The sequence below is a fragment of the Phalacrocorax carbo genome, chromosome 1, assembly GCF_963921805.1.
Source record: "Phalacrocorax carbo chromosome 1, bPhaCar2.1, whole genome shotgun sequence".
NCBI lineage: Eukaryota > Metazoa > Chordata > Aves > Suliformes > Phalacrocoracidae > Phalacrocorax > Phalacrocorax carbo.
The window spans coordinates 112802584-112819876 of NC_087513.1; the positions used below are offsets into that span (position 1 = coordinate 112802584).

At 43.1% G+C, this 17293-nt stretch overlaps 1 protein-coding gene across 2 annotated transcripts; it reads right to left on the reverse strand.

Moving 5' to 3' along the window:
• Window positions 1-683: 683 nt before the first annotated feature.
• Window positions 684-11917, reverse strand: MRPL39 (mitochondrial ribosomal protein L39). Of its 2 annotated transcripts, none has more exons than XM_064470119.1 (10): window positions 11556-11917; window positions 10902-11120; window positions 10425-10564; window positions 9841-9940; window positions 9162-9229; window positions 7751-7863; window positions 5187-5252; window positions 3857-4010; window positions 2923-2970; window positions 684-820 (listed from the first exon to the last, which is right to left on the reverse strand). In XM_064470119.1, exons 1-10 carry the CDS (start codon window positions 11605-11607, stop codon window positions 734-736), a joined length of 1047 nt encoding a protein of 348 aa, XP_064326189.1. In that variant the 5' UTR covers window positions 11608-11917; the 3' UTR covers window positions 684-733. The 2 variants fall into 2 exon arrangements, with proteins under 2 accessions (XP_064326189.1, XP_064326180.1); XM_064470110.1 differs by having other exon boundaries at window positions 10902-11108; window positions 11556-11656.
• Between the last annotated feature and the right edge of the window lie 5376 nt (window positions 11918-17293).

Consider the following 17293-nt stretch of genomic DNA (forward strand, 5'->3'; position numbering starts at 1 on the left):
CATGGGGTCACAAGTCCTGCCAGTAAACCTGCTCCAGCGTGGCCTCTTCTTGCCACAGGGCCACAGGTCCTGCCAGGAGCCTGCACCAGTGTGGGCTTCCCACAGGGTCACAGGCTCTTTCTGGCACCCACCTGCTCTGGCATGGGGTCTTCCACAGGCTGCAGGTGGATATCTGCTCCACCATTAGCCTCCATGGGCTGCAGGGGGACAGCCTGCCTCACCATGGTCTTCACCATGGCCGGCAGGGGAATCTCAGCTGCAGTGCCTGGAGCACCTCATCCCCCTCCTTCTTCACTGACCTGGGCATCTGCAGGGCTGTTCCTGTCACATGTTCTCACTCCTCTCTCCAACTGCAAATTGTTGTTGTGCAGTAACTTTTCCCCTTTCTTAAATACATTAGCCCAGAGGTACTACACTGTCACTGATGGGCTCGGCCTTGGCCAGCGACGGGTCTGTCTGGAGCCAGCTGGCATTGGCTCTCTGACATATGGACACTTCCAGCAGCATCTCACAGAAGCCATGCCTGTAGCCCCCCACTACCAAAACCTTGCCCTGCAAACCCAATACAAAGTGGCATTCAAGTGGACTGAAATGTCTGATAGTGCCTGTACATCTACCCATGATTTAGGTCCACAAAATTCAAATGAATTAGCCAAGACATTTTTATATGCCGAACAAGTCAGTCATGTAAAAATACACATTTTATTATGTACATTTAGAGGTTAAAGTTAATTTAATTTGATACAGTTTTTCCTTCTTCAGTTCCATCTTTTGCCTCATGACATTCTGCTGGTGCTTTCAAATGTACTTCTTCAGTGACCTGCAGAAACGTAACAATTCTGTTACATTTTTAAACATGATTTAATTCTCCTTGATCCTGGAAATCCCCCCCTCATAAGGCCACTGTACCAAGAAAGGACAGCCTACAAAGACAACTACTGTCTCCACTGTTAATCAACCTGAATTACAAGCATCTTCAAGCTGATGCATCTTCAAGCTGACAGGCCGCACCCAAAGGGGCTCCTTTTCCAAGTGGCAACCTGTCACAAGTGGGATCCCCCAGGGATTGATATCGGGCCCAATGTTATTCAACATCTTCATAAGTGATCTGGATAACGGGATCAAGTGTAGCCTGATGAAGTTCGCGGATGACACCAAACTGAGTGGGGAAGTAGACACTCCAGAAGGGAGAGCTGCTCTGCAGGGAGATCTGGATAGGCTGGAAGAGTGGGCCAGCAAGAACCTGATGAAGTTCAACAAGGAGAATTGTAAGGTCATGCACCTGGGAAAACATAATCCAGGAGTGCAGCACAGGCTGGGATGCACCTGGCTGGAGAGCAGCTCTGTCAAAAGGGACCTGGGGGTCCTGGTGGACAGGAAGCTCAACATGAGCCAACAGTGTGCTGCTGCGGCCAAGAAGGCCAAGGGGATGCTGGGTTGCATCAAAAAGGGCATCGCCAGCAGAGAGAAAGAAGTCATCATCCCACTCTACTCAGCGCTTGTCAGGCCACACCTGGAGTACTGTGTACAGTTCTGGTCCCCGCTGTACAAAAAGGATGTGGACAGGCTGGAAGGGGTCCAGAGAAGGGCCACCAAGATGATCAGAGGACTGGGAAGCTGCCATAGGAGGATAGGCTGGGAGAGCTGGGTTTGTTCAGCCTTGAGAAAAGGAGGCTTAAAAGGGATCTCATCACCATGTACCAGTACTTAAGGGGTAGCTACAAAGAAGATGGAGACTCCCTTTTTACACGGAGTCACATGGAGAGGACAAGGGGGAATGGATACAAGTTGCTCTTGGGGAGATTCTGATTGGACACAAGAGGGAAATTTTTCACAATCAACCATTGGAATAATCTCCCCAGGGAAGTGGGTGACTCGGCCACATTGGACGCTTTTAAGATTCGGCTGGACAGGGTGTTGGGCCATCTTGTCTAGACTGTGCTCTTCCTGGAAAGGTTGGACTAGATGATCCCTGAGGTCCCTTCCGACCTGGAATTCTGTGAAACTAGTTTCATAGAAAAATACCACAGGTTAGGCTCTGAGCACATCCTTGGCTAACAAGTTTCAGTAGACATACAGCGTGTTTTTCTCTCTCTTGCCACACAAGCAAGTAAAATGTTTTATCTGAAGGCTCTAAAACACCTGCTGATTAATTCTTATGAAGATTTCCCATGTTTAAGCATGCCTTGCATACTTTGTGTGCATACTCTGCACACATAAAGTGAACCTCTGGTTATAAGTGGAACTATAAAATATCACAGCTGCGTATCTTTAAAACTCGCCTTTTGCATTTATTCAGTCATTGTAAGGCTTCTCTCAGATAAGTACATTTCAACTTTGAAACACTGGTTGTTTAACAGAAGTATGTTTGCAGGAAACTCTTGTTTTCCATGTAGGTTTTAAGCAGGCAAAAAATACTCAAACTAGTGCATTTATACAGCTTACTGAAGTAGCATTCCCTTTTATCTCCAGTAACTTCCACCTAGGTTCACCCTGTGGTATTTTATCCCTGCATTTTCTTGTAACGAAAGATGTTCATATTTGTTCTCTCAAACCTGTGGCACAAAACTTACTACTACCTAAAATCCAGTTAAGTGTAAATACATTGTTCCAATTTTTAGTTTTCTTATTTCACATTCACAATTATAACAGGAAAAAATAGATTTTACACACAGGTGATACCAACATTAATTCTAGAGATGCATTTGAAAAATATTAATGTAGGTTAAAGTGATAATTAACAGCAGCTTCAAGATCTCACGTGCATCTGATTTTTCCTCACCTGTGAACACTTCCATTCCTAAAGATACCTTGAAGGTATTACCCTTCATACCTCTGAATAGCTCTGATCATTCAAATTCTACTCTATCACAGCATCTCTTTATATTTGGTAAGCTGTACTTCACCGCTAATGAGACTTACCAGCCTCTTCGATCTTTCCAGCAGTTTGTGCCACACGGTGTGGTGAGCCTGTATTAGATGTCATTAAATGATGTTACTGCAGGCCAATAAAAACCCCAAACCTTATATACATTTGTCAGAATCTATTCTATGAGAAAAGATGGCACAAAACCATAACAATCCATAATTCAGACATTACAGCTTATGATTTCAGAGTCCAATTTGCCCATATTCCTTTGGGGGACTTGAATAAATGCCTGCTGATCATACCCATTCATTGTGTGGAATCACTGAGGGGGTAATGGGCAAAAACAGGCATTAAAATCTTATGACAACGAAGGGTACACAGAGGTGAGGTGAGGAACCCAGCGCCCATTTGTCCCTTGAAACCCTCCCCAGCTGAGACAACAGCACATGCGCTAGACCACACATCAAAATCGTGTAAGTCAACAGAAATGGGAAAAAAGACTCCTGCTTCCACCCATAGTTCTGCAATGCCTTTGTTTAAGACTGATTAGTACTGGGACTTTTTCTTGTTATTGTGGTAAAGTTTTACTTTGGTGTCACAAAAGACTTAGAAATTATATCCTTTATCATGATTATAGATTCAAAGTTCTGCTCTTTCCTGATCTGAATAAACACTGTCAGCAGCCTCAATTTCAGAGGATTAGCATGCACAACTAAGGCAAGGTGAATTAAATATCCATGCAGAAACTGCACAACCGAAATGACACTTTCAGTACTGAAAAATAACATCAAGGGCCCTCTGATGCAAACTTTTCTAGTTCTGATTTCACACCCAGAATAGTTCCAGGAAAACAAACCCCAAATATCCAACGTAGACATCACCTGTTCTCACCTCTGAGTTACATTCAGTTACCAGCACAGCATGTAATAAAGATCAGACAGTAAGCCAAATGCCCTAACTCAAAGAAGTACAAAATGGATTAGTTACCCTCAAATGGATTGGCAGGGACACACCCTGGAACCTCCTTATCAGTTCAGATTGATTAGTCTGAAGATTATGGGCTGCCGTTATCTCATACTGGAAACAGAAACTTGTCCTTGGAATGTGAGGGCCTTCACTAACATCTACAAAGTCACCAAACCTGACAGGAGCAAAAAAAAAAACACCATGTCAAATACATTTCTAGAGAAGTACAAGCAGATTTTTGTTTTTGATTAGAAGATTCCTATCTACAGAACAGATGGAAGGAAACCCAGACAGACCCCAAATCAAAGCTAAACAAGCCCCAGTTCAGCATTTCTAGGTTTCACGAAGCAAAAATACAGGTCACACAATTTCCTAAAATGAAGTTTTGAAATGTAAACCTCAAGTCGAGAAAGAGGATCCTAGGTTTAACAAACCTTTGAAAACATATTGGCTTTAGAAGTGGGATAATTCTGCCATTCACCAGAAAAAGATTTACCTCCAAGATCACACATTTTCCACAGTACAGTGTTTGTTTACAACCTGCACGGGTGTTTCCCCTTCAGGTCTTGGAAAACTGCAAATCAGTTAAAAAGATGCACAGCAAAAGAACATTCAGAACAAACTTCTCACAGACATCAATAGGTAAGTCCATTTTCCCTCTTATTGAGCAAACTAGAGAGTGGGAAGAAGAAGGAACCACAGACAACATTGTTCTAAAATTTCAAGAGCCATCACTGCAAAGGCATCTATTCCTTTAGAGAGATGTGGACTCCAAAGTCAAATGCACAACAATTTAGACATCTAGAAAACCAAATATCCTATACTAGCCTAACCTAGTCACAGATTCTTTTATATGCCTGAGATACAATACAAGCTTCCTGCCTCCAGCCTAAGAGTTTTTATATCAGGAGCCAGCTCCATCCTCATCTCCACCACTGCAAGGCAGTTAGGAAGACCTTGACAACTTTGGAAGAAAAATCCACTACACAGTGCTAACTCTTGTTTTCAAACAAGTATTTGGTTTGTATTTTATTTAACTTGCAACGCCCTAGAGATTTATTGTAAATGCATTTAAAGCAGTAAGATTTCTCTGGCACTTACCATCTTTAACATAACAAGAAACAGAAATGTAGTGAGATCCACCAATTGTTAAGTACCACAAAACAATGGTTGTACAAAAAAACCAACCCACCCAAACAACAGCTTAAGACAGACTACAAACGGCAATGAATACAAGTGATTTCTAAATTGAAAACCATCAGAAGTAACTTGCTCTTCCCACTTGCAGAGAGTACTTGCAGTACAATCAAATCTTTCAGTGGATCATAACAGAGAGTTCGGTTTTGCTCACCTATGCAACATTACAATTCCTTCCGCATTCTGAGAAGCTTTTTGTTCTATCATCTCCATTTTGTATCTAAACAAGACAAAAAAAAGGATTAAAGAAATCCTCACCTTTAACACCTAGTTCTTTTAAGAATACTTAAAGAGATGAATTGAAGGAGCATTCTTAAAAAATCATGCTCATATTTATTTGATCTTTGGAACAGGTTTAAATTCTTAAATGACAACACGTACTGGCATATTTCAAAAAGCATGTCATACATATCTGATAGTCTAACCTCAGTCCTGGAAAAAATATGAAGAAGATTATATCAAGTACTATTGAAAAGCATTTAAAGAAAAATGCAATCAGACACAGTCAACATGGGTTTACAAAGGGAAAGTCCTGTTTAAAGAATACGATATCCTTCTACAACAACATTAGCCACCTAGTGGGAGAAGGGAAGGTGGTGGATGTAGTTTTTCTGGACTTCAGAAAGGCTTTTAATACTGCCCCTCACAGCATCCTTCTGGACAAGCTGTCCAACTGTGGGACGAGCAGGTTCATGGTGGGCTGGGTAAAGAACTGGCTGAATGGCAGAGCTCAAAGGGTTGCAGTGAATGGGGCTACATCTGGCCGGCCACCCATCACCAGTGGTGTTCCTCAGGGTTCCATCCTAGGGCCAGTTCTCATGAGTATTTTTATCAGCAATCTGGATACAGGAGTTGAATGCACCATTTGCAAGTTTGCTGGTGATATCACACCAGGAGGTGTTGTTAACTATCCTGAGGGACAAGAGGCCTTGCACGGGGATCTAGGTAGATTGGAGCATTGGGCAATGATTAATGGGATAAAATTTAACAGGCCAAAATGCTGGATTCTGCACCTAGTATGGAGTAATACTAGACACAAGTATAAATTGGGAGAGGAGAGGTTGGAGAGCAGCCCTGCAGAAAGGGATCTGGGGGTGCTGGTAAACAGGAGGCTCAACAGGAGTCAGTGTGCTCTGGCAGCCAAGAGGGCAAACCATGTCCTGGGTGCATCAAACACAGTATGAGCAGAGGGTCAAAAGAGGTCATTATCCCACTGTATTCAGTGTTGGGGCAGCCTCACCCTGAATACTGCGTGTAGCTCTGGGCGCCACAATTTAAGAAGGATGTGAAGGTGCTTGAATGCATCCAGAGAAGGGCAATAAAGCTGGTGAAAGGGCTGGAAGGCACATCCTATGATGGGTGGTCGAAGACTTGTCTAGTTTGGAGAAAAGGAGGCTGAGGGACGACCTCATTGCTCTCTACAGCTTCCTAAGGAGATGAAGTGGAGGGGGAGGTGCTGAGCACTTCTCCCTGGTATCCTGTCATAGGATGTGTGGGAATGGCTCAAAGCTGCACCAGGGGAGGTTTAGACCACACGTTAGGAAGCATTTCTTTACCAGGAGGGTGGTCAAACACTGGAACAGGCTTCCTTGAGAGGTGGGCAATGCCCCACACCTGTCAGTGTTTAAGAGGCATTTGGACAATGCCTGTAACAACATGCTTTAACTTGGTCAGCCCTGAAGTGGTCAGGCAGTTGGACTAGTGATCGCTGTAGGTCCCTTCCAACTCAAATAGTCTATTCTAGTCTATTTTATTCTATGTATATGTTATAGGAGGGCCATACTCTCTCAGCAGAGTTTTTTTCAGAAAGATAAAATGAGCCCACTACTTCAAATAAAAATAAGAGTTTTTCAAGTCACATGTAAGAGTAGAAGGTGCTATCAGATGACCTAAACTGATTTTATGCTATTTTTGGTCCTCATCAGCTGGTCATCTGCAAGACAAAGTGTTCTCTACTCTTTCTACACACACACAAATACACATACAATGTCTAAAGATATTACCAAAAGCTAGCTCCCATGTGCTGTCAATGCTTGCCAGCCAACGTAGTGAAGAGAAGCTAGTCTGCATGTCACATTACCATCTTGATTATTAAGCTAAAAATCTAGTTATTTTTGCAACTTTATCTATTGCATAATTCTATTTTGGTTCACAAAATTACAAATTACTTATTTCCCCCCACCTCTCCCCAACCACCGAAAAGCTGTGGACCAGAGAAATTTTTTTCCCAAAACACTGCTTAAGTGTTTTTTCAGCAGAGAAAATACTGAAGTGTTTTGAACAGGCTTTCTTTTTTAGTACAGGCCAGAGTATTTTATTCATTTTCCCCCTGCAGAGCTCAAAAACTGCATTTCATCAAATATTCATTTGAAGATACCAAAATATAAAAAAGCATACATTTCTTTGAATATGAAAGCCTTTCAGCAAAGGCAGAGAGTAACCAGAGCTTCAATTTAAAAGTAGTGAAATCTTGAAGCTTACTCTTAAGTTAAGAAGTCTACAGTCTTTCCATTTGTCACAAAACTACACCCAGCAAAGGTGTCTGGTGCTGGCCTCTGGAGAGAGCATTAAAAATTAAGTAACATAGCATGACAAAGAGAACGGAGGCACGCTCGTTCAAAGTAGTGTCACATCTTATTTTAGATTTACAAAAACAAGCAGAGTTTCAAATTAATTCCTAATTGTCTTTCTAAAAGAAAGGCAAATTCAGACACTTGCCTGTTATGTTGAAACATTTCACGTGCTACTTTTGCTTCAACATGTAGTGTTTCAAATGGCAGGTCTTTATGAATTAGCTTTCTGGCATCCCTTGTAAGAGAACGGAAGTTGTCCTAAAAAACAGTTCATACATATAAAGCTGTCACCACTGTTTCACAGCTGTACTGAACAAACGAAGCATAGGAAACACTAAATATTAGTCAGAACAATAAGGACTACCTACTATAAATCCTAAATTTAAGAACATTGCTGTAGGGTTGTAACTCTTACTATTTATCTGCCACAGATTACTACAGATCATCACTGAATGGACTGATTCAACACCCAGTGAAATCAATAGGCATTTTCCATCAGAAACTATACATGTTAAGTGGAGTTAAACTTCCCAGGTTTTCCCAACCTGTATGATATATACACATACAGTCCTGCTACTGTTAAATATTCATCTGTGCATCCTGTTTCCCAGAGCTGTGATTCCACTTATAAATGACCTCTATTCTAATGAAATCAAAAAAGTACTGAATAATTAATAAATAGACATTGATCACCTTGGTCCTGAATACAAAGCTCTGCATACTCAGATTTGTCAATAAATAAGAAAACATTATTAGGAGAAATTACGTTTATAGTGTCACTTAGAAAACATTTCAAACTAAGTTACTTGAACTACAAGATCATATTGAAGAAAAATTCTGCATTGTACCAGCACTGCTTTGTTAGTCATACACATCTCTGCTAATATTTGGGCATGCAAACACAAGTGGGCATGAGACAAGTAAAACACTTGCGATCACACCAGCTACCGAACAGTTATGAGACTTAAAGGTTTTAGATTATTAGATTTACCGAAGAGCATGAAATGTAAGCAAGCTATTAAGGAAAGCCTCTGCTGAACATGCTCACGGTTCTTCTACAACAATAAACTGATTAAGCTGTAAACTGCTGGGTGAAAATACAGGTATTACACACATTTCAGTGGGCTGTATTCACACAAAGGCTACAGGGCTATGGTTGCATCTACATTACCAGGCAAGAGTGGCTGAGTACGAGCAGATCTGCAGAGTAACAAAGATGGCAATGAGGTCCTGACAGCCATGCCAACTGTTTTGGGAACGGTATTTCAGACTAGAGCTACTCTAGCCCCATACACTTAAAACCTGTAAGTATTTGGAGGACAACTCTCGGTTTAATTTCATCTGAAAGAAGCCTGGTTTGTGCACTCTGAGACCACTCTGCCATGAAATCCAGCAGAGATTAGTTTCCAAAGAATACTCCTGACCTGAAATAAAATACTAGTGTAGATATACCTTGTGAAAAAACAACAACTCACTGCCCACTCTCCCCCATTAGAGAAGAACTGCAGGACCAGGATGCAAGCTCTATAATTTTTTGAGGAGGAAGTTGTGCTTACATTTGTTGGTTTCCAGTCATTCAGTCTATCGTCCAAAATTACATCATAACAGAAAGCTCCAGAGATCACTGCAATTCCAATTCCAAAGAGAAAAACATTCATACATGTAACAAAGTATGAATTTCATTGCCATAATACACTTAAAACTGTATCAGAATGAATGAGAAAACCAAAATTATCACAAGAAATCCATCATAAAATACAAATTTTCAGCTGTGATTTTACAGTCATATGGTAGATTAAACCTGTATCAGGTCACAGACGAGCAAAAGCTGTTACTAACCCTGTCTGTCCTTCAATAATCTTCCAACTTCATGTATACGTCATAATTTTTAGTAACTTAGGGGCTCACAAGGTTACGTTGTTTCACAGAAACAGATCACATCTTCTAAATACCTTATTCATGCAACTTCACAATAAAAAGGTTACGTCCTCAAGTTACTAACTTAACCTATGAAATCCTAAGTGGTCTGAAACCCAGTTGCCACAGACCAGTTTTCTGTGCTTCAATAACAAAATTGTTTTCAGTGTGATTGCTATAAATTAAAGGCTACAACAACAACATGTAATACACAAATCAATGCTAAGTACTGTTAATAATTGGAAAAGGAGCCTCTGATTTTTTGGGTCACTTAAGAAGCACCAAAAGACAAGACAATCGGTATAAAACTTGTATCACCTGGCACTTCTGGAGATTTAATCAGATTCACCAAGTACTCGTCTTTGAATGCCCGCTTTAACACACATGCCATGATCATGGCACAGGAACGCCAATAGGCCTATAAAGAGAATTTCAAAACACACGTTTATTACGTAGAAGCTAACGCACACCAGATGAACACGGGCTATTTATTCCGAAAGAACACCACCTTTTAACTGAATTAGGCACAAACCTCGCTGTCAACGCAAGCATTACTTTCTTTAGTATTTAAACTTCTATTTGGAGATAATTTTCCATCTAGAACCAATCAAAAAAATCTAAACTGCACTTAAAATGGAAGCCAGATGTTTTCCTGGAGATATTTAAACCTGAAATCATAGAATACAACAGCAATATAGGTTGAAAGAGATGTCCCCACATCACCTAGCCCACACCCTGGTCCAACTAATGATAACCACGATGTGCCAACCAGCTACTAAAAATACCTGAATTTTCAATACAACGAAGTTCAAGAAAGCAGACAGACATGGAACTGACAGGGGCATACAGAATCAAGAGGTCATGATCAGGCTCACCTACCATGAGATAAGATACAGACTTACCTTGTTTACTTCTTCTGGATCTTCATCTTTGAAAGTAAGGAACTGAATTTCACACGACTTGGTCAAGGGCCTATACATATCCCAGACCTCACCGTCCACAAGGGCTAGGACGGATTTACTGCAATGCCATTCACTTAAGTCTGAAGAAAATGAAAAAAGTATTACGCGGTCATTAACCATACCCCTCAGAGTCAGCAGTTTAGACCCATGCATTTGCAACAACAAATGGCAAGTTTCAATTCTGTAAATGACTTGGAAGGACAAGCTGTTAATAGAGCCTCCAAAAACTAACTCAGTTTCCGCTGATGTATTTTAGTACAAATGTATTTTAAATATAACAACTACAAATATCCTGACTGCACATCTGTTACCTCAGTTGTTAAAATGTCGGTAATATTAACGTTTCAAATTTGGAAGAGAAGCGCTTTCTTTCCATCGCCAGCGGCACAACATTAGTTTAAGAGTCCGTTCACTTACGCATGGCACAGTTGTACGGAGTAGACAAAGCTTTGTTCATTACAAACACACTGCCAGGGTGAGATTTCCCAGTGTATTTTACTTCGATTTTCTCAATTCGTGGATACAGAGATAACTGCCTCTCTTTCTCTTTGGTGAAGAGCTCGTTACGCAGCTGAATCACTTCATCTGATGTCAGCCGGGAAACAGTCGCCGTGGAGATGAACCCTGGGGAAAAGACTGATCAGAAATAAGCAATAAGTTGGTTTTAGCCTCTGTAAGACACTTGTTTCTACAGAAAGGAAGACATGCTGCCGCACTGCTAATTCACTTATGTGCCTCCGCACGGAGAGGGCGAGCGCCTCAGCGGCTCCGACTCCCCCGCCGTTCTCGCACCCTGCAACGCCCACGTGAGGTCACAGCAGAAAACTCTGAAGCAGCCAAAGCTCAGTGATGTTCTCTGGCTGCACGGGCTCTTCCGCCACACAGGCACCGACGGACCGTCACCGCGCCCGCGCCTCGGCCCACCCCACCTCGGCCTCCCCCGCCCGGCGGCCCGCGGGCCCGAGCCGCCCCGCCCGGCCCGGCCCGGCCAGCCCCGGTGCACCCAGCCGGGCCCCTCAGAGCACGGCCCACCGGGCCCCCCGCCCCAGCGGTGCCCCCGGCCCCACTCACGGCGCGCTCCCCGCCCGCCCCGCAGGCAGCGGGCGGCCCAGCGCCCCGCCATGATCCGTCCGAGTCCCGCCGCCCCGGTGCCGCATCCCGCGGCTCCGCCGGAAACCGCGGCGGCAGCAGAGCGGTTCCGCCCGGTGCTGCTCCCGCGGCCGCCAGGCGGTGGCGCGGCGGGACCGGGCCGGGGCAGTCCCGGGGCTCGGCGGGCCCGGCGGCGGGATGGGGCTGTCTTTCCTCGCCCTCGGCTTTTAGCGCTCCCTTCAGAGGCCCCGTTCTGCACATTTTGGTCCCGCCGCCCTGCCTTGCCTCGGCAGGCCTCGTTCCGCCGGGCAGAGCGGCCGTCCCCAGGAATCTGTGAAAATTTGTGAAATCACTCAGAATTTGTTTCGGTGCTTTACAATTTAGCCGAGGGTGTTCTTAGCTCAGTCCCCGATTGGCAAAGGTACAACAACAGCCATCAAGAACGCCAACGTCAAACGGTTGCGCTGAATTAGTGTCATTAACAGCTAAAAAATGTGATTAAACTCAGCATTAAAAAAAAAAAAAAAAAGAGAGAAGGTGTGTTAATACTGGCGACAGACAGAATTTTCCACTGTCTGTAGAGCAGCGGACAGCTGGCTCCTCCTGGTGCGGCACCTGGCACTGGCTCTCCGGCCCTCATCCAGAGCACCTGGTGTGCGGGCAGGGCAGCGACTTCTGCCCTCCGTTAGTTACGCTGTTCGCTAGGTTAAGAATTTCAGCAAGTCAGTCATCCTGCTTCCTCATTTTTTAAAACAAATTAAATACAAATTAATTTTTTAGTACGCCAGGCTTACTGTAGGCTACATGCTTGCATGTGGAAAACAGCATACGGCCTTGAGGTGAAAGTTCCTGAGAAACACACACAGATGCTATTATTATTTATATCATTATAGCTCAACTACACTATTTCTTCTATTAACTTTTTATTCCATAGCCTGAGAAGTCATATGCAGTCAATGATCACATCACAAAATTGTTTCATTAAAATTGTTTCATTAAAATGAACAATACAAAAAGGAACGGACAACATTTTTACTCTATGAGGAGATAAATTCAAAATGTTTGGATAATGAAGGACAGAAACAAACCTATTCTGTCACTCTGAGGAAGTCTTGAGCAACAAGAATAAAATCCTATCTGATACTGCACCCTTCTTGGGTATATTTCTTTCTGGTTTAAATTGCCACTTTCTAATCTCCAAATCTTCTTTTGTAGAAGTATTTGAAACTTTTTATTAGCTTAATCTTCAGAAAAATCGTGATAGAATATCTGGTCCCTCCTTCCGCTTGTTTGGTGTCGCTTGGGAAGCACAATGCAAATAAAAACCATCTGGGACTTGTAACACAGTGAAGACTACAGGAGAAGCACGGTTGTAGCCCTCTGCCTTTTGGTAATCCCTGTCCAACAGAGTGACAGTGCAAAGCGTTACCCCGCAGTGGAAATCAAAAGACATCCAAAGCCGCTGGAAATTTCACCCAGGGTTCAGCTGGCATCTCTACAGCCCCTGGACAAAAGCAGAAAAGAGGAACAACAATGGCATAGATTTGGAGTTAATTAAAAAGTTCAGTCTCCAAGCTCATTTTTTGATTTACGCTGACGCAGCTGGCTCACAATTGTAATATCATTTCTCTGTTTGCTACAGTATATTTACTTGAGGCTTCTGTGAGAGAGTAAAAACCTGTGGGTCCACTCAAACCCCATGGACTGAGCCGGGGGCCAGCTGGGGGTTACTCTCAGCTGCCAAATGCGGTCCTGCCAGCAGCTTGCGGGGGCACGCAAAGGCTCGGTGCAATCCCCCAGCTATTTATCCCTCAACACCAAAAGACAAAAGCCTTCTGACTGAGAAGTAGCCTGGGAAGGGTTTGGCTGAAGTCCAGCAGCTTTTAGTGTGTCACAACATGGAGCACGTTTGTGGCACTGAGAATAAACAGGTAACAAAAGTGAAAAACTGTCCAAGAATAATTACAAGGTATCAGACTTCATAAAGCCTTTTCACTTTCAGGAAAACTGTGGATGTTATTTTATAAAGTGCAGAAGAAAATGGGAAATTGCCCTGTAAGGCAACAGTAAGCCCATCTATTGCTCTTCTGCCATAGTATGTGGCACAACCATAATGGGTAAGTAACAAACCATGGCGGTTTATGGCTCTCATGGAAGCAATATTGCCTCAAAAGCAAAACTGGCTTAAAAACTCCTGCCCTTTCCTTCGCCATTCACATCCGTTTCTCACAGCTTATCCTCCAGGTAGATAACTGTGGCAGCGCTGTACAAGGCACTGAACATGTGATTGCTGAAGTGGTACAAATTACAGGATCAGTATTGTTGAAAAATTATGTTTTATTCACATTATTTCAGTGACCTGGCTTAAACTGCAGCTTCATATATACATTCCTGTGCACACTGTGACAAAATAATTCTGAATCTACCACCACCGGCATTGTGGCTAACGCATTGTCCACTGTTGCTTAGGTTGAACCAGGAAACATCCTACAATGCCATCCAATTTGGCGGATCTTTCTTAGAAATGTACCTTTGATTGCTACTGAGCTGTCCGCTCAGTGGCAGTAATCTTGCAAATTCAGTTTAAAAGAATGGCATTAATACTGTACTTTGCAAGTCAAAGATAAAATTATACAAGACATTCCAGAAAATGGAGGGAGGGTATTCACAGAAAAAGCTACCGAGAACAAGTAATTTTATTACTGTTATCGTGTTCTACCCTCACATTTTCTGGCTTTCTGGTTCAAGTTTGGCTGACACATTAGAGCTGAAATATTTTAACAATCTAATAGAGATACAGTGTTCTGTCACAGCGCTCTAATCCTTTTCATTATAGCAAGATAATTAATCTATGGCATACTCTGTAAAGAGTCATCAACAACAGCTTCATGGAAAAAAAGAATACCTGAAATTTTTTTTGCTTCTTTTCTCAAAACTACACTTGCTCACAGTTTTCAGTTTCAAAGTACAAAACAAGAAGATAATCTCCTAACAAAATCAAATCTTTTTTTCCAGACACGAGTTAAAGCATTTAACATGAAGCAGCAAAACAAAATAACAAGATGCCACAGAAGCAGAAAGGAGCAAGGCATACTGTAACTAAAGGAGTGGATAGCCATTAAAGTAATACACCAGAACATTATAAAAAGCAAGGTGTGATGACAGTTAAAATTGCAAGATAAAAAAATTATCCATTAAGTTGTAGATATCAACCTCCCCACACACGTACGCATGGCAGCTGATAATTCTTCATGCTAAAGAGCAAGGTTTTCAAGCTGATAGATTCAATGTACTGCAGGCTGGTAGTCTGGGCACGACGAAAATACATAGCACATCGATCAGTGAGTTTCAGAAACAAGGTTTGTGACATAGAGCATGAAATACGTATTTTGGTGATTAAGCTAGATAATTAAATGGTATCTGTTTTAGCAGTTTTGCAAAATAGATTTGCATCAACTTGTCCCATCGCTGCACCCAGAATTACACAAGAACAATTACTCTACAGCTACATGCTCCCATCTTCAGCACCTACTAGAACAAACATATGTGACAACAATTTAGTGTGCTTGGAAAAAAGGTGTGTACAATTTAACCCATGGGCTATGGCACCAAGTCTCAGATGGCATCTCTGACCACCTCAAATGCAACATTCCTCTTTCAGAAATATGAAAAAATCTGTTTCTTCTACTTTAAATATGGAAAAATAATCAAACGTGTCTTCTTGATCAAAACCTAAACAATGTACATTCCAATAACAATCAGCTCTCCAACTCCTCATATAAATAAAGACATAGGTATAATTATGCTTTTTTCCTATGTTTTTTACTTTCTCCCTCAGTGGTTCCAGAGTCTAAATCTTCCCCCCTGCTCCTCTCATCATAACCAGGGACAGTTATGGACAACCTTCCTGGGCTACCTGCTATTATAGATCAGCTAAAAGACACTAAAAAGTTTAAAGAACACTGAACTTAGGAAAGCAGAGGAAGAAAAGGGAAAAGTGGTGCAGAACTGCTTTCACTTGGCACAAAAGAGATGAGCTACCCACAGACCATCCCACATCCATTCTACCTGCTCATCAACAAAATAAAACGGTGCGTTTGCCTACATGAAACTAGAGTTACACTACTTGATCTATTTAAATTCCATGAGTAAACTTAAGATATGTCAGGTTTATTCATGAATGGGATATACTTGAGGACAATTTCTGACACAGGTAGTGGAGGAGCCAACGAGGCAAGACGTGCTGCTGGACCTTATACTAATGAACAAAGAAGGGCTGGCTGAGGATGTGAGGGTTGGGGGTAGCCTTGGCTGCAGTGACCATGAGATAGTGGAGTTCAGGATCGTGTGTGATAGAAGCAGGGCAACAAGTAGGATTACAACCCTGAACTTCAGGAGAGCCAACTTTGGCCTCTTCAAAGGCCTGCTTGGAGGAGTCCCACGGGTTAGGGCTCTAGAAGGCAGTGGGGTCCAAGAGAGCTGGTCAATATTCAAGTACCACTTCCTCCAAGCTCAAGATCAGTACATCCCTAGGACGAACAAGTCAAGCAAAGGAGCCAGAAGACCTGTATGGTTGAGCAAAGAGCTTCTAGAAAAATCCAAATAGAAGAAGGAGGTCTACAGTATGTGGAAAAAGAGACTGGCTACTTGGGAGGAATATAGGAATGTTGTCAGGGTATGCAGAGTTGCAATGAGGAAGGCCAAGGCCCACTTGGAACTCAGTCTGGCAAAGGATGTCAAGGATAGCAAGAAGGGCTTCTTCAAATACATCAGTAGTAAAAGACAGACAGGGGAAACTGGGCCTGCTGCTCAACGAGGTAGAGGCCCTGGTGATGCAGGATGCAGAGAAGGCAAAGTTACTGAATGCCACCTTTGCTTCAGTCTTCACTGCTAAGGCTGCCCCTCAGGCACCCCAGCCCCCAGAGGTGAGAGGGAAAATCTGGAGAAAGGAAGGCTTCCCCTTGGTTGAAGAGGATTGGGTCGGAGATCACCTAGGCAAACTGGATCCTCACAAATCCATGAGTCCCGATGGGATGCACCTAAAAGTGCTGAGGGAGCTGTCCACTCTCCATCATGTTTGAAAAGTCATGGAGGACAGGAGAGGTGCCCAAGGACTGCAGGGTAACCAGTGTCACCCCAGTCTTCAAGAAGGGCAAGAAGGAGCACCCAGGAAACTCTAGGCCACTCAGCTGCACCTCCATCCCTCAAAAAGTGATGGAACAATTCTTTCTGGAGGTCATCTCCAGGCATGTAGAGGAAAAGAAAGTTATCAGAAGTAGTCAGCATGCATTCACCAAGGGGACATCATGCTTGACCAATCTGACAGCCTTCTACGATGACATGACTGCCTGGGTAGATGAAGGGAGAGCAGTGGATGTTGTTTACCTCAACTTCAGCAAGGCTTTTGACACTGTCTCCCATAACATCCTCACAGGTAAGCTTAGGAAGTGTGGGTTAGATGAGAGGACAGTGAGGTGGATTGAGAACTGGCTGAACAGCAGAGCTCAGAGTGTCGTCATCAATGGGGCAGAGTCTGGTTGGAGGCCTGTCACTAGCGGTGTTCCCCAGGGGTCTATGCTGGGTCCGGTCCTGTTCAACATAGTGATCAATGACCTGGACGATGGGACAGAGTGTACCCTCAGCAAGTTTGCTGATGATACCAAGCTGGGAGGAGCGGCTGATACACCAGAAGTCTGTGCTGCCATCCAGCAAGGCCTGGA